The 25045-nt window shown below is 49.2% G+C and overlaps 1 protein-coding gene across 5 annotated transcripts in view; it reads left to right on the plus strand.

Moving 5' to 3' along the window:
- The first annotated feature begins 2378 nt into the window (after positions 1 to 2378).
- Positions 2379 to 25045, plus strand: part of ADAR (adenosine deaminase RNA specific) — a 38427-nt gene continuing 15760 nt past the window's right edge. For 2 of the 5 annotated variants that reach the window (XM_033174279.1, XM_033174277.1), the window contains exons 1-4: positions 2379 to 2463; positions 18022 to 19636; positions 22691 to 22883; positions 23923 to 24080. In XM_033174279.1, the coding sequence (XP_033030170.1) occupies positions 2394 to 2463; positions 18022 to 19636; positions 22691 to 22883; positions 23923 to 24080 (2036 nt within the window). In that variant the 5' untranslated portion in view covers positions 2379 to 2393. Of the gene's footprint in view, positions 2464 to 8370; positions 8457 to 16092; positions 16142 to 18021; positions 19637 to 22690; positions 22884 to 23922; positions 24081 to 25045 lie in introns of those variants that run through there. The other 3 variants (XM_033174276.1, XM_033174278.1, XM_033174275.1) reach the window with 3 other exon arrangements.

A 25045-nucleotide genomic window follows, 5' to 3' on the forward strand; every position in this document is an offset into this window, starting at 1 on the left:
GGGCTGAAGGATGGGGGTGATAGGCTTTCTGTCTTCTGGGGTCTAAAGTTTGCATTTATGTGAGCAGTTCAGGAATGGAACAAGCTGCCTGGGGAGAGTAAAGAACTGCCATTCTTGTACGCTTCTTAAGGAATGGTTGACTGGGGTGAGTGGGAGGCAGCGGCACGAGTGGAGAGAAAGGGCTTCTTTCTAACCACCCCCACCGCCTGCCTCACTCAAGTATAAGCCGAGGGCAGCTTTTTCAGCACAAAAAATGTGCTGAAAAACTACGCTTATACTCAAGTATATACAGTAAACCCCCGTTTTCTCCATTCCTCGCTGGCTCTTCCCTGTTTCCGAAATAAAGAGATGTTGTACCTGATTCTCGCCTCCAGTTATTAACGACACTACAGAGGAGAACAGTGAGCTCCTTGGGAGGGAATGTACAAATGAACAAGCAGACAATTTTAATTGTGTGAACTCTTCTGAAATCCATTTGGGCAAAGGTGAAAGCTTTTAGATAAAGGGATATTTTAAAAAAAAACCAAAGGAAAGAAGTCCAACCAATAATTCAATTAAACGTGCTGCAGCCTAGTAACAATTTTATATATTACTCTCATTATTGGCTTGGTATGTACCCAGCTAAATCATACTCCGGAGTGAGGCATCTGATCTAAAAGCCTGCATTTAAGAATGGGCTTGAATATATATTTGCAAATGTCTGTGTGTTTCTTTATCATTTAAACCAGCCTGCTATTAGTAAATGATCAATTCAAGTGTATAGTGCCCAGTTTGATTGCTGGGGGTAATTATATGGGGTATAAATGCTCACCCCTCTTCCAGGCATAGAGAGTCAGCATTTACAGCTTTTTCTTGAAAGAATGAAAGGGGCCTCTGAAGTATGGAATGTATAGTCTCAGATATTCAAGGCTAAGATACTGGCTGGAAGAAAGGAATGCTCACCTCTCGCCAAGCCTCAAGGCTGCAAAAGCGAGTTTGCAACATTAAGCCTGCATACCTAGATAACATGCAGCTGCAAAGACTATTTAGAAATATATTTAATTTTATCCTTTAGACTCCAAAGAAAGAAAATTATAAAGGGTAATTCTCTATGCTCCCCGCTATAAAGGATTTTAGTAGTATTTTCTGAAAGCTTCTAAAGTTTCTTAAAAGCTTATTGTTTGCAGTACAGAGTTAAAGAGCAATATGCATTTAGAGAGCTGAAGGGGAAGGGGGTGCTTTCCTTCTCCTTTTAAATAAAAGCCTTTTAAAAAGGTTTTTCTTCTCCCCTGTGTTATATATGATAACCAATTATATTTGCCTTTATGCAGGTGCTACAGGAGTAGACCCACTGAAATTACTGTGCCTAAATTAATCCTGTCCATTGCTTTCAAAGGTTCTAAAGACTACAGTTTAGATACAATGGCATGTGAGCCCTCTTGAGAATCCTTGGAAAATAAGGTGGGGTAGAATGTAATATATAATGGATACGAGAAGAGTACACAAGAATAAGCAAAATAATAGAAAGTTGTGCGCTAAGTATAAAGTAAAAAAAGAATACAAATACAATAAGAATGGGAAGTTTTCTTTCTTTATTTCCTTATTATTGTAGAACATGGTTTTGTATGTTGAATTGTTTTTTTCCTCGTTTTTTTCTTGATTTTATATATGAATGTATGTATATGTTTGTATTTTAAACCAATAAAGATGATTCATTTTTTTAAAAAAAGGAAAATAAGGTGGGGGAGATTTATAAAAAATACATTTAAAAAAATAGCTCCTGCTCTCTCGCTCCACTCTTTCACAAAGGTACACTGGCTCTGACTATGGAGGTTTCTCTCTCATACGCACAGCGAGCGAAGACAAACCCTCGTCAGCTTCCCCAGTCCAGGTGAAGGGCCTGTCACGTGACGCCAGGGCAAGCCTGGGTCACGTGACGTCGCTGCAGCCGCCGCCGGTCGCGCCGCGCGTGACGGCACCACTCTGCGCCCAGCACGGCGGCGCTGAGCAGAAAAAAGGAGAAAGCGGACCGCTGAGGGGGGGAGTTCGCGGCGGGCCCAACAGTCGCCGCTTAGGGCCGGACGAGCTCCGGGGCGGAAGCGGCCGAGCGGGTAAGGAGCCTCCGAGAAGCCTCCGGCTGAGGAAAGAGGAGCAAGAGGAGAGCGCGGGAGGGGGAAAGCGGAGGGCGCTGGGCGGGAAAGCGGCGGTTCGTCCCGCGCGTGCGCACTGCCCTGGTGAGAGAGGAAGCGAGCGCCTCCTGGCGCCTGGCGCGCATGCGCGGCCGAGCGATGCTTCCCCGCCCCCCCCCTTACCAGGCGAACAGTGCGCCGCTTTTCCCTCGATAGAATCGGCTGCGTTGTGATTCGCGCATGCGCGCCAACTCCGGGCCGGTGTTCTCTGCGTCTTAAGCGACGATGCGCTCAGTAAGCAAAAGGGGCGGGGAAGGCGGAGGTTCGCGTTGCACAAGAGGAGAGGATGGCAGAGGTGGGTGGGAGATGAGAGAGGCAGAGAAAAGGGCGGAAGGGGTTGTCTCGCGTTGTCATCTCTTGTCTGCCTTGCGCTTCCTTATTTTTTGGGGGGTGGGTGGGGTGGGGATCGTGGCCCTGCAGAGAAATCCAGGCAGCAAATCCTGTGCACGCTTAACCTGGGAGCTCAGCCCCGTTGAACTCAGCGAGGCTTGCTCCTGTGGGGAATTGCAGTTCGTTAGCTTGCAATCCTGCATTTCCTTACCCGAGTTCAGTGGGCCTGAGTTCAGAGTGTACACACACAGGGTTGCGCTATTCGAGGGCAGAGCCACACCATTTAAAACACATGACAACCCCCCCCCACCAAATAACCCTAGGAATGGTAGTTTGTGAAGGGTACTGGGAATTGTAGATCTGTGAGGGGAAACTATAGTTCCCAGGACTGTTGGGAGTCATGTGCTTTAAATGTGCATTGGCTCAGGCATAGGCAAACTCGGCCCTCCAGATGTTCTTGGAACTACAATTCCCATCATCCCTGACCACTGGTCATGTTAGCTAGGGGTCATGGGAGTTGTAGTCCCAAAACATCCGGAGGGCCGACTTTGCCTATGCCTGGTGTGGATCTTCCCCATGAGTATTGCTGTCCTTCTTTGCACCTTAACTGCCCCCCCCCCCCGCTCATTATACCTTAGCGCTCGGCGCTACAGATAAAATGAGAAACCGCGGGTGAGAGTGGGGTGGGTAATGCAGTGTTGCATGCCTTTCTCGCCTCACCTCACTAGAGAAAATGTAAAGGAGATACAGTACAGTACAGTAGTTTAAAACTGGAGCTGCTCACCAAGCCCAGAAACCTTAATGGTTCGCCAAATGTACTCACACAAGTAACAAGTTAACAACAATAAAACAACAACAATAAAAGCCATTACGAAATGCGAAAAGAAAAAGGGAGAGCACTGAGCCTCTGCGTCTGTGCATACCACCATCTTAGAACTTTTTATAATACATAATATAATACAATATAATAACTTTTTTATAAAACTTTAAAAAAAACAGACTGTGTGCCTCATATTTCTTTGAGAGTACAGACTGTGGTACAGGCTGCAGCATTCAACTTTGCAAGCATCTGGACTTCAGTTTAAAAAGTAAAAGTTTCCAGCCCTTATGGTTGCCGAGGTTTGCATGGAAACCCCCAGGAGGTACCTGGTGAAATCTCTGAAGCCAGCGCAGTGTGAAATAAGATGTCCAGTGGTCCATGCCTGACTTGCCCCTTTTGTGACTAGCAAATCCAGCCCACCAAAGTTAGTAACATGCTAGGGGTTGGCAAAGAGTGACAGAGAACTCCATCGCTCTCACAACAGCATGTTACACTTCTGCACTGCGTGCAGAGAAGGAGGCTTGGTGTGTGTTGGCCCACTTGGTTTCTGTGCTGGGCTCTGGAGAGGGACGGAGCCCTCCAGTCTTTCTCTGCCAACTGGCTCATCTGCCTGCATGGAATTCCTTATTGCCTCTGGCTGTCAGGCCAGCGGTTAAATGCAAGGCTGAGCGAGCCGCAGTAAACTGTTCAAAATGAAAGAGTGGTGCAAACATGCATGATTTAATCAGGCTGCAGTTCAGGAGTGGGGGACATTTGGCCTTCCAGCTGTTGCTGAGTATCCCTGAGCTTCTTTGGGAAGAAGGGCCTGATAGAAGTTTAAAAGTAAATAAAGCTTCCATCAGCCCAAGCAAGTATGTCTAATAGGCGGAGGGGGGAGGCGGGGAGCTGTAGTTCAACCGCACCTGCTGTAGTTCATATATATTGCAAATGTGTGCAGTTGAAATGTTATACCCTGAAAAGCTATACTATGCTCACCCCTGTTCTTTAATGGCCCCCTCTTACCCCCACCCCAGTATATTTTGAATTAATCACCTTCATTTCTGCATATCTATGCTTCATGAGAGAGGCCTGCCTGCAGATCAGAGCTTAATTGAAATTGGAATCCATGCTGTTTTTCCCAATTGTCAGCCTCTGCAATAACATTAAGTGTGTATGTCTTTGAGCAAAAAAAGGGGGGGGGTTGCCTTTTCTTTCCACCTTCCTTTCTGAATCACAGTGTGTGTTGCTCACCAACAATCATTTGCTTAATAGGTCTCCCCTCACCTCCCGGATGTGTTAACTCTTATTATGTGTTGCTTGCTCCTGGGTCAGGACTTGACTGGCCTCTTTGCTGGTGACTATAAATAGTCTAGGGTGGTAGTAATGACTGATTGGTTCTCAGTGTTCATCCCACTGCATGGAGAGCCTTGGGGTTTTCCGTCTGTCGCTGAAATGTGTAGCTTTCTGTTCCTATTTCCATTTCACTTCAGAGGTAGGCTGGTAGGCATATGGGAGAGCTTGAAATGTTCCTGATTGCTTATCCTCTCTGGCCAGAGCAAGAGGTGTGTGATCAAGCAAACTGAAATTGTGGAAGAGGAGAATCAGGGGAGAAATCCTACAGAGTTACTTCCCAGTGTGATTGGTCAAGGACCACGGTGTGGGTGGGGACAACCTTTCTCCATGGTGGCTTGCTCATATGTCAGCTAGAACTTTCTTCTCCATCTTACCTTCCCTCTGAGGAACTTTGAGTGGCTTGTGTGAGTTTCCCAAACAGATACTGACTGCAGCCTCTAATCCCCCTTGGTGTTGGCCATGTGCCTCAGTTGTTCCTGTTCTCGGTGGGCTAAATGGTAAAGAGCTCTGTGGCTTGTTTTGTTTTGCTGTGGAACATGCCTTGAGTTTCACTCGTTGGTTCCTCTCTGAGCCTTAAGATTCTGTGTTGGTTCTAGATGCGTCAATGGGCTACTGTGCCTTGGAACCAGCCAAGCTTCCTCCTGCTGGGCTTCCCTGCATGTTGTCTCCTAAAACAGCAACGTCAGACAAAGATATCAAAAGTGAATAACATGCAAATGTATGCTATTTTTTAAAAATGCATCAACTGCTTGTAAAAACGCGCCTTGTCAATCTGGAGGGCACCAAGTTGGCGAAGGCTGCTATATTTTGGAATAGTTACAGGTGGGTAGCCGTGTTGGTCTGCCATAGTCGAAACAAAATAGGAAACAAAATAGGAAATTCTTTCCAGTAGCACCTTAGAGACCAACTGAGTTTGTTCTTGGTATGAGCTTTATACCAAGCTCATACCAAGAACAAACTCAGTTGGTCTCTAAGGTGCTACTGGAAAGAATTTCCTATTTTGTTTCCTATTTTGTTTCGATATTTTGGAATGTTTTATATTGTTGGCTTCTGGCTCATAACAGATAGACCAGCAGGTGGCTGCTTACAAGCCTCAATCGTACTAACCTGCAGAGTGTGTGTAATGGGATACAGCGATGATTCTATTGACCTCCCATTTCCTCTGAGGGAAGCTTTCCTTTTATTGCGCCTGCTTCACACGTAGCACCAATTATGTACACAGATCTTTACAGAGTGCCAGACGGAGTGCGAATGGGTAGTTTTAAATATGGCACCTAATTAATGTGTGAAATTTGATGTGGGGGGGGGGGTACTGTGGCAGTGGCTGGAAAAGTGGATGAAACACATGTGAAAGCTATCTGTACTATGCTAACTGAATCAAATGGGATCTCCACATTCAGAGTTAGTAGGCTCTCTGGTGACCCACTGCTGGGGAGCAGCAGCAGCAGCAGCGAGGAATTGCCTTCATTCCCTGTTTGTGACTTTCCTGATAGATCTCCAAACTTAGTTCAGCCCTCTGATTGCTATATGGGCCCTCTGCTCCACTGGATGTAAGATGCTGTGTGCATCAGTGTGTGTGTGTGTGTGTGTGTGTGTGTGTAAAAATAAATAAATTTAGAAGATGCATTAGGGTACTGCATATTGTGCTTCCCAGAGAAGGAAGGGCTGCAGCTCAGTGCTGAAAAATCTGTTTTCCATTGTGAATGCTCCAGGTTCGATCCCCAGTTTCTCCAAGTAGGTCTTGGAGAGAACCTTGTCTGAAATCCTGGAGAGCCACTGCAAGTCATTGTCGACCAGGAGTTTGCAGACTGTGGTCTATGGACTACCAGTGGTCCGCATACTTCATTCAGGTGGTCTGTGGCATGCATGTGGACTTGTGGTTGAAAATGGGAGGGCGGCACATCCATCACATTAAGTATTCACAGTTGATTTTAAATTGTGTTTCTGTGGCTTCGTTATTTCTTATATTGTATTGCAATTTGAATCCTGTGGAATAGACTAAAATACAATTATATAAGGAGAAAATGCCATTAAAAATCACACAGCATCTAGCACAGCACATTACAATGCTACAACACGCATGAAGCAGTTTCGCCAAGCCCCTCAGCAACTTCAAAGTAGTCATTTATTTATTATTTGAACCACGAGTGTAGACAGTACTGAGCAAGACAGACAAATGGTCTGATTCAGCGTAGGGCAGCTTCCTATCCTTGGACCACCAGGTTGGCTGCTGCAAGGAAGGAATTATTGACCAAGATTCAGCTTTGGTTTGATCCAGCTGGGCCCCTCTGATGTTCTTAAACAAATTCATAAAAGCTGCTCCCTTACATTCTGATGAGTCCTGCTCTCTGGGTTCCTTGGCCAGACTCCAGGTGTTTCCAGGATTTGTCCCAAGCATTACAAGGGGCTTAGCTCCTCTAGGTCCCAATCGGAGCCCCCAGGAGGACGGGTTGCTCTCTGGTGTCGATATGGGGCAGGGGGAACCCCTCTTGTCACATGAGGCTTGTCCCAAGTGTGAGTGCACTTTGGCAGATTGTAACTTGGATGGGGGAAGAGTTAAAACAGTTCCTGATTTAAATTTTGAAACCTGACCCTAAATGCATTGGATTGTATCCAACTAAGTATTATGCCCAGAGTAGATTCCCTGAAATCAAGGGATGCGGCTAAATTAAGACTCAATCGATGCAGTGGTAGGATACACTTGGGTTAAACGAGGAACACAAACCCTCACGTGCTCCAGGTTTCTGATTCCAGACCCTAGATGGCACCCATTATTTTTAGAAATAAAAACAAATAGCACTTGATAGACACCCCCAACTCCCATTACAGTTTGTCCCATCCATTTCTAAAGCCACCTATACCCGTGTCGTTCATCACCACCACGTGTTTTTAACAGGAAAGGTTTATTTATAGGCATGTACCTTGGAGGCCAAGGGTGCCGGTGGCGCTGTGGGTTAAACCACTGAGCCTAGGGCTTGCTGATCAGAAGTTCGGCGGTTCGAATCTCTGCAATGGCGTGAGCTCCCGTTGCTTGGTCCCAGCTCCTGCCAACTTAGCAGCTCGAAAGCAAGTGCAAGTAGATAAGTAGGTACCGCTCCGGCGGGAAGGTAAATGGTGTTTCCATGCGCTGCTCTGGTTCGCCAGAAGCGGCTTAGTCATGCTGGCCGCATGACCCGGAAGCTGTACGCCAGCTCCCTCGGCCAGTAAAGTGAGATGAGCGCCGCAACCCCAGAGTTGTCCGCGACTGGACCTAATGGTCAGGGGTCCCTTTACCTTTACCTTGGATCCAGTTACAGGTGGGTAGCCGTGTGTTGGTCTGCCATAGTCAAAACAAAATAAAATAAAAAATTCTTTCCAGTAGCACCTTAGAGACCAACTAAGTTTGTGCTTGGTATGAGCTTTCGTGAAGAAAGTGTGCATGCACACGAAAGCTTTACCTTGGAGGTTGGTGTTAGCAACTTAAACCATGCCTGATGCTGCTCTTTGAACTTCCCTTCCCTCTCCTTTTCAAAAAGATTATACCTGGGAAGAGGGAGGTTAGGGAAAGCTCCGCCGAGGTTTCCTCCTCCTCCTCTCTTCCGCCAAAGGGCTTCGAAGGCTGGAGGCGGAGAGTTTTCTGCCCTCTGCAAAGAAGGCGGCTCCGGCTTCACTTCCTCCTCATCCCCATATTTCCCCCCCCGTATCACGTGCTTGGTGGCGCCGCGCTGCTGTTTCTTCGTCATCAGCCCTTGCCGGCGACCCTCCCGCACAATAGAGGCGGCTTCAGTCGACGGTGCCCGCAGGGTAGTTTTTTGGGGGGAGGTAAGGTAAGGCCAGGCCAAGGCAAGCTTCGCTCGGAAGGGGATTGGGGCACGGAGGGGGGGGGTGCATGTGTGTGTGTGCGCGTGCGTGCGTGCAAAGTCCTGCTTTCCACCGACTTGGAAGAAGCGCCCCGTTTCCCATGCATGCAACACAAGGGCCGCAGAAGCCTCTCTCCAGCCCCCTTTCCCCCCTCTCCTCTGGGGCTGCACCAGTGCCCCTCCGTAGAACTGCACCAGTAAATGCCATGCATGCAACCTGCCTGTCTCTTGACGGGCCCGATCCAGTTGCATGCCTACTCGGAAGTGAATTTCGCGGAGCTCGGTGGGATTAACTCCCGCGTCGGAGAGGGGCATAGGATCGCAGCGTGATCTGAGAAATGGAACGTCCGGGTTGAGAAGCAGTATACCTTTGAACATCAGCTGTTAGGAGAGGGAGCAACCCCCGGAAATCGGGAAGATTTTTGTTTTTCTGCCTTGTTGAAGGCTTCGCAGAAGAAACACCCCGTCAGCCCTTGTTGGAAGAAAAGGGGGTGCTGTTGGTCTGGTCAGGGCAGCTACCCATTAAACAGCAGTTTGCACTAGTTGCTAACAAGATCAGCCGTAGTTTGGGGAAAGAATGTAGGCTATGTTAGAGAACTAGTGTAGTTTAATGGTGAAAAGACTGGGTTGTGAACCAGGAAGTACCCCATTCAGGTGTTGTCTCAGTATGTTGGAGCAAAAGGGGGCGGTGAAGGTTAAGTGCACACACACACACACACAATAGGATGATAACCATCCTGGCCCACCTTAAAGGGTTGTTTTTGAGTATTGTAAAGTGCTCTATATAAATTCTGAGTAGTTCCGTTTATTTTTGTTATGAGCTTCACTATATTGGACTTGGATCTTGCGTATCTCATTGATAGTTGTGTGGTATGCATCTTTGATTGTTTACATTGACTTGTTTATATCTGCCTCCTAAAGATTAATCCAAAGTGGCCAAGCACACATTAAAAAGTGTGTCTCCTGTGCTTGCTTTAATCCACTGCATGGTGCATTTGCTATAGTCCACTCCATGCAGTGTTAACCCCCCCCCCTTTAAGTCTCCCCACAACCCTGTGTCTACCAGTGGCTGTCCTGTGGGAAAGGTTCTGTGAGAACACGGAGGCAGACAAAGATTTCGTACACATTACCATTTACTCCTACTCCAGTGCTCTCCCACCACTGGTGTGACGTCCATAGGTATCCTGTGCTTCCTTGAGAAAACTGTTGCTTGATGCATTTCCCATCTGATTTGAATACATAAACTATTGCTATGCTGAGGTGTATACTGTACTTTTCAGACATTTCTTGTGCATGTGCGGATGACAGCATATGTGCAGTTGGCAGCTTCATTGAGTAGCAGTTTGGGGTGCATGAGTTGCAGGCACGGGGAAACAAACCTGGCAGTGGTGTGTACAGCAGCTTAAACAAAGCAACATGAAGCACAGGAGGAACTACCCCCCACTGTGTTTTAAGCCACTAAAGTGTACATGCCCAAAGAAGACAGCAAAGCTGGCTCCTGTCCCAGCTCCCTTCGCCCCTCACACAAGTATTGACCACCAATTTTCTGCGGCAAGGATCCTGAAAACTCTTTTACACATTGATCATTGTCTTGCGACATTAATGTTGTTTGTAAGCCACCGTGGAAGGAATTGCTTCCTGAAAGGTGGGGTATAAATAATTGTTGCAACAATGACCACACTTCTAGGCATTTTTTAGGCTGTGCTGTCTCTCCTGTTGCCCTACACCACTTGCAGCAGAGTTCCTCTGCTAAAAAGCACATGTGTGCATGCTTGTTTCTTGGCTTTCGGGGGGTGATTGTCTTGTAAGAGCAGTTTGAAGCTGTAGGGCAGTGTTTTTCAACCACTGTTCCGTGGCACACTAGTGTGCCGCGAGATGTTGCCTGGTGTGCCGTGGGAAAAATTGTGTTTATTTGATTCCTATTCAAGAGAATTACTTTATATATAGTCAATATAGGCACAGAGTTAAATTTTTTAACATTTTCTAATGGTGGTGTGCCTCGTGATTTTTTTCATGAAACAAGTGTGCCTTTGCCCAAAAAAGGTTGAAAAACACTGCTGTAGGGAGACACTTCTACCTCTTGATGTGGCCAAAGCATGGTATTTAATTTATTTGGAACCCAACAGCCATCACTGTCGGCTGTTGGTACAAGAGAAGCTAAATAAAAATTAACACAGAACAAGCACAAAAACCTGCATTAAGCAGTTACAGAAAGAGTATACAAACCACATTTAGACAGTAAAGACAATATACTGGAGAATAAAAACACTGTAGGTATGGGAACCTGGTCAACCATCAGTTTTACAGGAAAGCCACTTCACAGAGAGCCTAGGAACACAGGAATCTGTCTTACACCAAGTCAGACCAGTAATCCATCTAGCTCAGTATTGTCTTCACCAGTGTTTCCCAAACTTGGGTCTCCAGCTGTTTTTGGACTACAACTCCCATCATCCCTAGCTAGTAGGACCAGTGGTCAGGGATGATGGGAATTATAATCTGAAAACAGCTGGAGACCCAAGTTTGAGGAAACACTGGTCTACACAGATAGGCAACAGTGGCTTTCCAGGGTTTCAGACAGGGCACATGCCCAGTGCCGCCTGTAAATGGCGGGGATTGAACCTGGGACCCTTCTGCATGCACTGAGCTAGAGACCGTTCCTTCCATGGGAAAGATGGAGGATGGTTTCCCCCGGTCCTCCTAAGTAGGCTGGTAGCAAGACCTGTTGCTGCAGCAACTACCATACCATGTGCACCTCTTTCGTTAGCACTGCAACAAGATGCTGCTTGGGGAGATGGATCTTGGCCCTCTACTTGCCAATCATAATTTAAGAAGAGCCATTGTGGATTGGGCCCAAGGGGCAGTCTAGCATCCCCAGTCCCTCATAGTGCCCTCCAGATGCATCTAGGGAAGCCCACAAGCAGGACAGGAGAGCCACAGCTTTCTCTCACTGTCAGTCTCCCAGCAATACCCTTTTAGAAGTAGACTGCCTCTGAACATGGAGGTTCCATTTGAATATCATGATTTCTATCACGTTGTTCAGAAGCTGCCGTAAGTGCTGATCCTTCCCTTTTTCTGGGTCATTTATATTCTAGCAAGTTTCAACTAAATATCTGACGTATGATTGCTTTTGTTTCTGTGCGTGTGTTACAGATAAATAAGATGTTGCCTCGCTGCATGTAACACAAGTGTTTGTTGCTGGGGTTGAGAATAGCTGTGCCAAGTGGGGAGGCGGTGAGCTCAATCTTCCCACCCCTGCAGTCTTAATTGGTGGGATAATTTTTGTCAGTAGCTTTTATCCATGTTAAGTAGAGGACCAGGCTAATTTCCTGGATGGTGGGAATATCAGGGAATATCATGGAATCTGTATCTGTATCTGTCCTGCTACATCAGCCGCCCAGGAGGGTCTCACTCCTATCAGCGACCATAAAGCAACTAACTGCACCTTTTGGATCAAGTGCATTGCCCCACATAGAGCTCATTGCCACCATCCAGGTTTGAAGTAACCAGTGCCTGAACTACTGTAGCTCAGCTTTCCCAGCCCAGGTTGCAGCTGTCGTAACCAGTTGCAGTTGGTAAAATGCACTTCTAGCCATTCATGTTACCTGGACCTCCAGGGACAAAGCTGGATCCAGAAGCAACCCCAGACTGTGAACCTGCTCCTTCAGGAAAAGAATTGACCAATTGCTTGGGCCTGGGAACCATTCGCACACAGTGTCTCCGCCTTGCCAAGATTCAAGCTCAGCTTGTTTCTCCTCATCCCATCTCAGGGCACTGTTCTAGGGCTTGCATGGCCTCTCCTGATTCGGTTGTTGTGGTTAAATAGAGCCGAGTGTCAGCAGCATACCTTGCCCCAAAACTCCTAATGACTGCTGCCAGCGGCTTCATATAGAAATTAAATAGCGTTGGAGATGAGATAGTGCTCTGAGGCAGGCGCCCCATTCATTATGCACATCAAAAAGAGAGCTGAAGAGTATAGTTGCCTCTATCCCAAGTCAGGCCATTGGCCTCTCACTTTAAAGGCAGCAGCTCCCGTTATTGCTGCATTGCAGGGGGTTGGACTGGATGACCCTTGGAGTCCCTTCCAGCTCTACAGCTCTGTGATTCCTTTTTAACTGGAGATATTGGGAACGGAACCTGGAACCCTCAGGATGCAACACAAGTTCTTTGCCACAGAGTTGTGAGCCCTTGAGAGAGTTCTTTCCTGGTAGTTGTGTGTAGGCTTGTTTGCATCGCTGATTTTATTTTGCCCAAAGCCTCTGGACTCTGCTACCGTCAACAGCTACGGCGTTTTGCAGACTGTTAAGTTTGGCTTTGAAAGTTGTTGAGATGTGCATTTCACTTTAGTCGGGGTCCAGGCTGCCCGAGACCTTCCTCATTTAAGGATCCAAAGGAGGAAGCTTTTTCCTTTATTTTTTAAAGTGTATCCTCAATAGGGCAGGAAATGGGATATGTGTGAACTGCAGACTTGGCTGCTACAAGAGATGTTGTTGGCTCCAAATAATTGAAATATGTTTGGCAACGCCATGAATATTGGGCACATACCTTCCCTCTGGGATAAAGTTACCTCCCTTGAAACTTGTTGCAAGGCGCAGCCGCTCACGGGGTGAAATTTCACCTCCCCAGCTCAAGTGATCAGGCTGTTTGAACAGAGCCAAGAGGAGCTGCTCTCAGAGTGCCAGGTTAGGCAGGTGAGTTGAACTGTGGCTGGTAAGTTTATGTGGTGCTGTTTAGGCCCCCTGGGTGTTAGAAGAGGGCAGGGGCAAACTGGGAGTGTGAATTCCTCCCCGTTTGTAACTTAGATCCCCCCCCCTGCAACATATGCTTAGCTGGTTTCAAGAACATGATGCAAACACATGCAAAAGCTTAGATCTCCTTTTGATGTGTCACAGCTGCCTGAGAGAAGGCTGCTGGCTGAAACCAGAATGATGATGATGATGATGATGATGATGATGATGATGTTAGAATTTATACGCCACCTTTCATTTGAAGCAGAAAATACCAAGGTTGTTCACAAAAAGATACAGACGGCAGCGAAACGACGACAACAAAACCAATAATGACACGGTTGCCCACAATTAATTAGAATGCATTGTAAAACAACTGCATTAAAACATCCACGATTAAACTATATAGTAAACAAGCCCATCAAAGCAGCATTGCAATTAAAACATGAGTCTTAAGCGGGGAAGTGTTTGTCTGAACAGGTGTGTGTTCAAGAGCCGGCAGAAGGCCAGTGCTTGATGGGGCCTCCTGTATTTCAGCAGGTAGAGCATTACACAGCACAGGTGCCACCACTGAGAAAGCCCACCTCAGTGTTACCACAAGCAGATGATCATCAGGCTATGGCAAAATCAGTCGTCTTAATGCCCTTACCAAGCAGTGGTGGGAAATGGCACCTTTCGGTTAACCTGATCCAGAGTTAAGCTCTTTCCTTCCTCCCGGAAGACCTGCCTCCGATCTTTCCGGTGTATCTTGAGGCCGCTATATATTTTTGTGGGTGGGTGTGGGGGATAACTTGTGTTTTAATGGGGCAGAGCGCTGGTGGGCTTTGAATCTTAACCTTGGTGAATTGAGGAGAGGGCCCAAAGGTTCTTGATCCATGCATTCATAACTTACAAGAATGAGTCCTATAGAGTATGCATGAATACCCAACGATCTTTGTGACTTCACTCTGAAGGGCAGACACTGTATATAAATATCACGTCGGTGTTGGTTGTTATTGGGTGCTTTATTGGCCATAGAGCTATTCGTTGTGAGGTTTTAAAATCCTTTCACGTTCATGTCACAAATGCATGATGCGTAATTCAGTGCTGTTTTGTTTTTGTTAATTCTTTCGGATGGCTTCTTTGCCAAAGATGGGCCAGGTGCTTCCTCGGCTCATGCAACAGCTGTGCAGCTTTGCCCCCCCCCAATGAACTGACCCGCAAGCTCTTCCACAGCCACCCTGTGCATGTCTCGTTTTGCACCTGGAGAGGCGAGCGGGTTATCTGAGCCTGTTAACCAATCCGAGGAGGAAAGTTTATGCTGTGCCATTTGCAACCTGCCCTTGACCCGGTTTTGAGATACGCTCCTGCATGGCTTAATGCTTCTCACTTGGGGTTCTAGGATGGCTTCTGGCGCCTCTGCTCTGTTGGCTGTCTGAGATCTGTAGATATCACTTATGTGTGTTAACCCAGCATGCAGGCTGATGGGAGTTGTAGTCCAAAATATCTGGAGGGCACGGCGGATCGGCCTATGGATGTGTTAAGAGGAGATAGTTGGAGGGGGGCGGGCGCAGGTCACTTCCATTCAGTTGTCTCTTCTGAAAATATCCAGGCCTCATCTGCACCATACATTGAAAGCACTATTTAAACAGTTGTGGCTTCTCCCTAAAGAATCCTGGGAAACTGTTGTTTGTTAGCGGTGCTGAGAGTTAGGAAACCCATCTTCCACTGCCAGTTCCCTGGGAAAAGGAATTGATTGTCAAGCCACTCGTAGCTGTGTGTGTATTGTAATTTGTCAAGATGACACACACCCGTAGGAGGTGAAGCCAGAGCAGTCATTCATACAGAGTTGCACTAGGCAGGTTCCTCCATACTCTCTGTACTGGAAGTTACTGAGCAGTGAGCAATGACTGAAAAGAGCCAACTCCATGAAGGCAAATGGGCAGTTGCTGTTATGGGAAGATTGCGTGTGTGTGTCTCAGGAACCTTCGGCAAATGAATTTTTGATTCTGGTGGCTTAGGCTGCCCTTCATTGAACCACTCACCTGTTCACCCTTGTTTCAAAAAAAAAAAGGAAGCAAGCGAAACAAGCAAGCAGATAGAGGTGTGTGAACTTGGTAGTGAGGCTGGTTTAAGAATGACCAAAGGTATTGTTAAGGAGATGCGGAAAGATACCCCAAACTGCAGGAAGCTGGTCCCGAACAGAGAAGGCTGAGCTTGTCGAGTTGAGGTCTGGCAGCTCTGGGTAAGGGATAAAGGAAAGAAGAGTTAGAAGTGAACAAATCTCCCAGTTAGAGAAGCATGAGATTCTGGTTAGTGCTTTCCCTTCTGCCTCGCAGATAATAGTCCCTCCCACCAGCCTGTGATGAAAAGGAACCAAAAGTATATTCCTGTAAGTGGCGGTGGCTGTGGGGCTTTCCCTTTTAATGTTTTTTTTTACTTCTAGGCAATGCTGCAATGAGCTTGCAAGAGAGGGGGAGGAAGCACACATCGGTTTCTCTCCCCACCTAAAGACGCCCCCCCCCCAACCCTAATGCTAATGCCTTTACCTCCGGCCCATCCCTCTGGCTGTAACTAGATGCGCCTTGGGCGGAACAGCTTAGAGGGAGGCTGGACCTCCGGAGAATTGAAAGCGAAACTTATCTGGCAGTTTTGTTAAGTGAGTGATCCAGCCTGCCTGCTGTACTGTGGAGGGAGAAGGGAGGAGGATAGTGGGGTGTTTGTGTAATTCTTGCAGAGTCCTTGCTTTGTAGCGAGCTTCTCCTTCTTCCCCACCGTGCACAGTTGTCTGTGTCTCTCATAGTTGGGGGGGGGGCACACCTCATTTTCTTCTCTTCCCTTGCCCTCTCCTTGTTCTGGGGAAGGCCTTCTCTTCGCAGAGCTTTCCCCTTTTTTTGTTTCTTGCTATCTATACAATGCCTGGTTCTTACTGGCGTGGAACAAAAAGAGGTAAGACTATCCTGTTTCCCTTATCTATACCTGTTTTACCAGTTGCCTCCCTTTGAAATGTCTGGGATTCTCTCTGCACCCCCCCCCACCTTCCTTGTTCCCTTGTAACTCCTGAGATTGAGGTAGTTAGGGTTTGAACAGAATGTATTCTGGAAAGGAATATAGCTCCCTCTCTGTGGGCTTCAAAACTGCCAAAACCTCAGAGAGCCACTGCCAGTCAGTGTAGGCATTACTGAGCTAGCTGGACCAATGTTCTGACTTCTCATAAAGCAACTTCCTGTTCTCCCAGAGAGCAGAAGACACTTAATTTGGTTGCTGCAGAAAGAGTCTTGTGGTGCCTTGAAAGATAACCCATACCATGGCTCCATACCATAGTAAATTTGTGAGTCTGAAAACATCACAGGTCTCTTTCTTTGTGTGTGGGTACTGTGACAGACTGAAGCCACAATACTATACCTGCTTTCCAGGTGACGAAGCCCCTGTGAACTTGGTGGGGCGTGCTGAATGTGATCCTGTACGTCTAGGAATGTAAAATGATTGCACTGCCAGGCTGCAGTCCTGCTAGCACTTGCTTGGGAGTAAGTTCCGTTGAACTCAGTGAAGTTTGCTTTCGGATAGACCCGGCTTGGATTGCCTTAATATGGCTACCCCTCTTAAGGATTTCTTTTTCATCGACTGAAGGGAAGATGTAACTTATGTTGGTTCTGTGGGTTAGAACAAAGTGGTTGTTTTTATTTTTAAAAAAAGTTTGGCTCTCCAACACCAGTCATAGATTTTTTTCCAAATATGCCTCTAGGAGAGAAGAGTTTTTAAGGCCAGGCGGTGGTCAATTTTACAGCTGTACTGAGCCAAATAGACTTTGAAACCATGTAGACAGACTCTGCTGTCAAACCCAATTTGCAGCTGGGTTTAATGACAAAAGTCTCTCATATGCATAGGCTGGGGGAAATCCCAGTCATTTTGGTTTGCAAGTATTTTATCCTGGTACCCTGGAATCTTAACTCTGCCCCGGGGTTGCTCCTCCTCTCAACTATTTTCTAAAGGTCTCCTAGGAATTGCCATTCTACCATGAAGCCACTTTTAATCTGACCCCAGCCATATCGCCACAAACGCAGGCAATATGGCTATACAGGGAAGGCTGGGCTATGGGGTGGTTTTCCTTTTAAGAACATGAGGAGAGCTCAGAGCGGCCTGCCTGGTCCAGCATCTTGTTCACACCGTGTCCGAACAGATGCCGACGAGAAACCCACAAGCAGGACCCGAGCGCATTAGCAAAGCTCTGCAGCTGCAGTTTCCAGCAACTGCTAACTCAGGGCATGCTGCCTCCAACAGACTTAGCAGTCACCGATGGCCTCATTCTCCCTGAATTTGTCTGATTCTCCTTTAACGCCATCAAAGGTGGTGGCTATCGCTGCCACCTGGCGGAGTGGATTCCATAGTTTAACTCTGAACTGATGGGAAGAAGTGCTTCCGTTCTTTCCCCCTGAATCTCTTTTACTATGTGCCGGGAAGTAAAGTAGCACAACTCTCCCTTGGTTGCCCAAGAAACCCTGAATCAAGCTGAACATACCTTGCGTTGAAGCGACGCCAGCTGTGTTTGGGAGACTCGTTCTCCATCCCAGGCTCATCTGTAGATCTCCCCTGACCTTAGTGCCTTAAGCCAATCTCCTCCTCTGATAAGGGAGCGCAGGTCTTCAGTAGCTTGGTGTTATATCCAAGGAGGCATCCACTCGTATCTGACGGGAGCCCCTTTTCCGTTGCCAGGTGTTGCCTTTTGGGAACTGGGGCAGAGGGACTGGTTCGGTAGAACTGCATCGGCTCCCCCAAGCATGTGTCCGAGGTCTGAAACGTGCCCTGTTCTCTTGTTTTCTCTTTGCCAGGCCTCTGCGCAGCAGCCCCCGTGAGAGCAAACCGCAGCTGCCTCTCGTCTGGTGCACATGTGCCCACTCCCAGCCCTGCGCCCCATCAGCACGCTATGAGCAGAGGTGTCACTCGCGGCAGAGGTTCAGATCAGGCACCCCCAAAACATAGCGACCTCTCTAACCCAGCTTTCTTTAACGGTCCTCTTGTCCCGCAGGGAGGCGAGGATTTTCGGCAGCAGCAGGTCCTCTTCCTAAACGGGCAGCTCGCCGAAGCCCCACTGTGGCAGCCCCGGGCGCAGCGACCCCAACTGTACCAGGGCTACCGCCGAGGTCCAGTCACCTCCTCCCCTCCCCAGAGCTCCCAGCACAGCAGTTGGGGCACAGCCAGGAGGCTTCCCTGCAACAGTAGCTGGCAGGAACAGAAGCAGCCTCCCCAGCCCCCCCGGCCGAGGTACAGCGGCAGTTCAAGGAGGGAAGTTGACGGGCTCATCACAGGAATACGGCACCTGGCGGTCTCTGGCCAAGGAGTTGAACAACGGCTCTTGGAGATCCTGGGGCAGCTCCGACCTGGGGAGGCCGAATCTGCTCGCTGTCTTGCCCGTAAACTCGAAGTGCAGAAGAAGGAGGTCAACCATCACCTCTACAGGCTTCTTGCACGAGGCCAGTTGTGCAAAATAGGGGAGCACCCTCCGTTGTGGAGGTTAGCAGACAGCCCTAGGCCCCAGGGAGCGTTGAGAGAAGGGAACCCCGCCATCCAGAGGGGCCAGTGCAGACTCCCAGTTCCTGGGTTTGGAGGAGAAGGAGAGAGCTCTGCCTCTGACCCGGAGGACTATCCCGATTCCGCCGCCATGGCCGAGGTCAGGGAGAAGATCTGCAACTACCTGTTCAGCGTCACGGACTCGACGGCACACGACCTTGCCAAAAACATCGGCCTCTCCAAGGCCCGGAACGTGAACTCCACCCTGCTGTCCTTGGAGAAGTTGGGGGAGGTGTGCAAGGAGAACGCCAACCCCCCCAAGTGGTCCCTCACTGACAACAAGCGCAAGAGGATGCAGAACAAGCAGAAGGCGGAAGAGGTCAGGGAAATGGCCACCCCTGCTCTAAAACCGGACTCCGAGCCTCCGACGCCATGCGCGGAACCGGAGCTGCCAGCCAGTGTGCCAGCTCCTCCTCTTCCTTCCCCTTCCCCGCCTCCTCCTCCACCGCCGCCGCCGCCACTTCTAAAGAGTGACGAGGATAACGTCGAGAACGGGCAGCAGGTGTCGTCGGAGCCAGCGGAGCAGGGAGACGCTTGTTCTCCCCGGGCGGCCCCCCCTCCTCGCAAGCGGCCCCGGTACCACTGGTTCCCCAACTACGACAACTTCGAGAACGGCAAGTGGGCCACTGACGACATCCCGGAGGACCTGAATGCCATCAACAACCAGGACGAGGAGTCCCGGTGCATCATGGAATCCCCCCTCTCCCCCAGCTACGCGGCCCAGTTCGACACAGCCTTCCTGTGCACTCCCTTGGAGAAGCTCATGGCATGCCAGAAGAAGAACCCCGTCAGCGGCTTGATCGAGTACACCCAGTACACGTACCAGCATTGTGAGTTCGTCTTGCTGAAGCAGAGCGGGCCGTCACACGAGCCACGGTAAGAGAGAGGGAAAGGGAGAGGGAGCGCTCTCTGGTTGCTCCTATCGGGGAAGGGGATTGCGCTTGCTCCGGTCCAGTGTTTATGCATTTGCCTCGGACCGTGCAGGTCATTGGCAAATAACATTAAAAAAAGAAGTTTTCTCCGAAAGGATAGGTTCTTGGGGAAGGGGATTACTTTTGCTCAGGTTACGTTTCAGTGCATTTGCCCCGGCTTGTACAAGTCACTGCAGACATTAAAAAGAGCAGTTTTCTTTAAAGCGAGAGATGTGAATTGGTTGAAATGCTAGCGTGATTGCAACTGGTTTAAGATTGTGTGTTGTCCCTCTTCCTTTCACAACTGCTTTTGTGTATTACTCTGCCCTGTAGGTTACGAAAGCCTCTTAATAAGCAGGCAGATGAGATATATTTCAAGGCTTCCCTTAAAAAGGAAAGAAAAGACTGTTTGTTTTAACACTTTAAATGCAGGGATCTCTGTTCTTTCTTTCCTTCTTTTACAAAACACATTCTTCTTATATTAGCAATCCGAGTGATGACACAGCAGTCTCTGCTGAATAATCTAACAATGTCCCACAGCCCCAAGTCTGTCTAAATTTAGTTGGTAAGCTCCATGGAGCAAGGACTCACTGTCTTTTAAAAGCTCCACATAATGCTGAGATGCTGGTGTTGAAACCCTGATCATCGTGTGTGACGATCGGTTTCCACCTTCAGGGCTCTGAAGTTGGGGAAGCGCAGCACAGAGGAACGAGCATGAACGGGCAACAATGGTGGCCCGTGAGGAAGGTTTCGTTTCTGCTTGCTGCATCTCCTCCTTCAGGCCTGCAAAACAGCCGCTTGCAATTTAAGAATCGCTTCCCACTGCCAGGCAGGGGAAGCCTCAGGGGGAAGGAGGAAGACTCAGCTAAGAAAGAGTAAAATGGAGAACCAAACCACCTGCATGCTGAATGTAATTTCCCCTTCCTCTCTCTCTCCAAATTTGAAAAGCGGTGCTTGGCATGAGCTCTGCGTGTCCCTTTAGAGCGGAGGGTGGGGAATCTCTTTTTCAGCCCAAGGGGGCCACATTCCACCTTGGGCAGCCTTCCAGGGACCGCGTGCAAGCAGTGGGTGAATCCAGAGGTGAAAGTGAGCAGGGAAAAGGCATGCAAAAATTGAGGCGTTTCTACAACATCATCCAGGCAAGCAAGAGGCGTTGTTGAAGTTCAAAGGCACATTCTGTCCCGACTTTGAAGAGGGTGCATGGAAGGGGGTGTGTGGGTCAGCCTGGGGAGGGGGGGTGTAGCCTGGGAAAGTGTCCTGGGGGGCAGATAGAGAGGCCTGGAGGGTAACATTTGGCCCCCAAGCCTGAGGTCCTCCACCTCGGCTTTAGAATAGCGAATCCTCAGCTGCCGTTCCAAAGGGGGGGGGGGGCAGTAAGCCTGCTGTGTGGCTAATTAGTAGTTTTGCACTAGGCAAATATTATGCCCCATAAGTTCCTGTATGGCTGGAGGAGTTCCACATTGTCTGCTTCTGGCAGGGAGCATCTGTTGCCATGTGTGTGGGGGGGGGGGGACCCGGAGCGTTCCTCTTCCCTCCCTCTGGTGCATTGCTCTGAACAGTTGGGTGGGTTGGATTTTATTTTTACGTTCTTGCTTGGCTGCTCTTTATAGCCGCTGTGTTTTTAAAAACACACACAGAGAGATAGTCTCTTTCTTTCTGTCTCACTCCTTGCCTTTTCTAAGCACCAGCAGTGTGTGAGTGCCACCCTCTGGTACATCAATGGACCCGCTAGACAGGAAAATTGGCCTACTTTTTTCCTTGAGACCAGATTGAGAGCAGATTCGTCCCAAGCAAAGGAGCGGGAAAAGATAAGCTGTGAGGACGGGGAGCTTGAAACCGCTATGGGGGTGTTTGGCTCTGTAGTCTCTGTTGCTACCTGGGCCAGTGGAGGCTGGTCCACTGGAACGTATTTTGCCCCGCCAACCTCATTCTGCCCCCTCAGCCAGCTCCCACCTGCCTGCCCCTCTTTCTTGCATCCGTTGCAGAGGATGGCCCTGCCTGCCCACTTCCTCCCATTTAGCCTCAGTGTTGCCCTTGTAGACCTCAGCAGGGAGGGTGGCTGTGGGAAAGCAGGAATTGGGTGGCGTCGCCCCAACAAGCACCCGCCACCAACAACCCCTGGGCCTTTTTCTTCCTTGTCTTGCTTGTAGTGCTGCCACAGTTTGAAACTAGGTTCCTTGGGAGTTTTAGTTTTTGGGTGGGATGGGGATTCTTCCAAAGAGAAAATCTGTAATGGCAGTCCAGCTTCCCTGAAAGAGTACTGCTAGCAAGTTCTCAAAGCAGGCTGCAGTATGGTTTCAAATCAGACGGGGGAACCGCATGTTGATATGCCTACATTGCAGGGGGTTGGGCTAGATGAGCCTTGGGGGCCCCCTTCCAACTCTACGATTCACCTGGCAGCCTCTTTGTCTTGGCAGTGCATAGCCACAGAAGAGGGCTGGGCTTCTTTTAAGGGTGCTCTTCCTTAGAACAGAGAGAGAGACCTAGCCGGCTAGCAAGCTTTTAGAGCATGCCCCACAATCCTTTGCTGTGCCCACAGATCAGGCAAGGAAGAAGGAGTTCTCTAAAGGCGTGAGACAGTGGTGGGGGACATCTCTGGCCTTCCGGCTTTCATTGGGACTCCCAGCTCCCCACAGCCTTGGCCAGCATGGCCAATGCTCGAATGCTGGTTCTGCCACCCCTGGCGGAAGTGCTGCACCAATAGCTCCTTCCTAACAAAACCTATTTGTAGAGGCAGAGGGTTTGGAAAGGAGAACCAATGTGCTGTAGTGGTCAGCATCGGACTTGGAACCATAGAAGCCGAGGCTCAAATCCCTGCTCATCTGGGACGTCCACTGGGCTAATCACACACTCTCGAGGCCTAACTGTGTGGTCATCACTTTGAGGATAAATTGGGTGTCGGGGGGGGGCACATGCACTGCCTTGAAGCTCCTTGGAGATAAATGTGATAATTAATGATGCCAGATTCACTGATTAGCGTGCATCCTCACCGTTTTGTACCTTGTGCGTTTTGGTCAAGGTTTAAATTCCAGGCGGTGATCGATGGTCGCCGGTTCCCCCCAGCGGAAGCAGGCAGCAAGAAGTTGGCCAAGCAGGAAGCGGCTGCCCACGCCATGAAGATCCTCTTGCGCGAAGTCGAGCACGAAGGGGAGGACGGCATGGAGGTGGAGAAATCCTTATATGAGGACAGTTCTCTCAGCGAAGCAGAACTGGTGAGAGCAGCTCCCCACCCCACCCCAGGAGCAGCCAGGGGCCGAAAGTGGAGCTCTCTGGAGCTGCCCGTCCTGTGAAAAGTGGCTCCACCACAATCCGAGTTCCATATCCATTTATTTTCTCACAATGGAAGTAGCCCAGCTTCTTCTTCTACTTGTTGTTGAACCGTAATAGTTAGGTGGCAGATCTGTGTTAGTTTTGGGGGGGGGGGTATGGTTTTTGTTTCTTAATGCTTGTTGTAAACCACTTTGATGTTTCTTGAGAAACTGCGGTACACACACACACACACCCCCCTACCTTTTAGTCGATTGTTGGGAATGCTGCCTCTGTCAATGGAGAACATAGCCATCAGGGTTAGCCCAGAAAGGGTGTGTTTAGTGATAACAACAGCGAAATGATTCCCCCCTCCTCCTTAAATTAGGCTGCAAAAACAAAGAAAGCTAGCCAGGTATGGACTCGGGTGTGAAAGGATTTTGAACCGAGTTCAGTACTGTTGAAAACATATCCTTAGGTCGTGAGCATGAGGTCAGAGGCACCCTGTCCTTTTAATTCTTAACTGTCGGTCTTTCGCACCTGGCTCTGGTTGGCAGACCTTGGGGTTGTAGTAAACAGCAAAGTAGATCTGTCTTGCCTGACGTCTCCCCTGCTGTAGACTCTCCCCTACCCCACGGGAAATTATCCACAAGCCCCCGGGGTTCTGCAACAGGCTAGTCAGTGGGGGAGGGTCTCCCCCAGGCTAGGTTGCCTGAAACTGCAGCCATGTGAGCCAAAATTTTGCCTCTGGGGAGAAGTTGGGGTCAGTGGAAGATGGTTGAGGGTGGTGGTCAGCTGGCTTTTACAGCCATCCTTTCCTCTTCTGGGCACCAGGTGCATAATTTCCCATTGGTCAACCCCCCCCCCCCGAGTTGCCAAACCAACATGGCGTTTCAGTGAGAGAGCTACTGAAACGAAACAGCAGAAAAGAGCCCCACTCTGCAGCGTACTGGTACAGCCCCTTCTTTATTTCCTCCTCTCTTCCTTCCTTCCTTCCCTCCTCAGCCTGAGCAGACGGAGTCAGAGTCTTTGTCTACAACGCCGCAGCTGAACGTGCTTTCTGGGAAGAACCCCGTCAGCGCCCTGATGGAATACGCACAGAAGTCGGGGAGCGTCTGCGAGTTCCAGCTGCTCTCTCAGGATGGCCCTCCCCACGATCCCAAGTAGGTCGCGACTCGCGTTCAGAAGCGTGTGAAGCTCGCAGCGTGGCGGGGCCCTAGGCTGCCGTTGCGCTCTGGGGAATAGACGAGGACACAGGCACTGCCTTTCTTTTTGGGGGTGGGTGGGTGAGAATGGAGGGCGGGCTTGTTTATTTATTGCAAGAGTCTCTGAGGATGTTTGCACACACACGTCATCACCACCAGGAAAACTTCTTGTTTCTCCTTCTGGTGCTCCAAGTGAAAGGCAAGCCATGTGGGGTCTTCCTCTGCTGCCTGCTGCTCTCGGCCCCAGCCAGTGCAGGTTGAGGCTCAGCAGTGCCCTGGCTTCTGTTTCTTGACCGTGCGAGAGACAAAGCTCTCGGGGCTCACTGCTAAAGATCAAAAACATTCTTGGAGGTCTTGCTTCAAGCGGTCTGACTAGATCTCTCTTAATTGCCTCTCCTCAGCCCCTGCATTCACTAGGGCAGGTGTGGGAAACCTTTGGCCCTCCAGGTGTGGCTGTGCCAAGGTTCTTATCAGCTCTAGCCAGCATGACTCGTGGGCAGGGATGATGGGAACTGCAGTTCAGCCACTTCTAGAGGCCAAAGGTTATGAGAGGACCCAGCCCACTGACCAGCTTTCGTCAACTGGGTGCCCTCCAGGTGTTGTTGTTCAGTCGTTCAGTCGTGTCCGACTCTTCGTGACCCCATGGACCAGAGCACGCCAGGCACGCCTATCATTCACTGCCTCCCGCAGTTTGGCCAAACTCATGTTAGTAGCTTCGAGAATACTGTCCAACCATCTCATCCTTTGTCGTCCCCTTCTCCTTGTGCCCTCCATCTTTCCCAACATCAGGGTCTTTTCCAGGGAGTCTTCTCTTCTCATGAGGTGGCCAAAGTACTGGAGCCTCAACTTCAGGATCTGTCCTTCTAGTGAGCACTCAGGGCCGATTTCCTTGAGAATGGATAGGTTTGATCTTCTTGCAGTCC

The sequence above is a fragment of the Lacerta agilis genome, chromosome 17 (genome assembly GCF_009819535.1).
Source record: "Lacerta agilis isolate rLacAgi1 chromosome 17, rLacAgi1.pri, whole genome shotgun sequence".
Lineage (NCBI taxonomy): Eukaryota > Metazoa > Chordata > Lepidosauria > Squamata > Lacertidae > Lacerta > Lacerta agilis.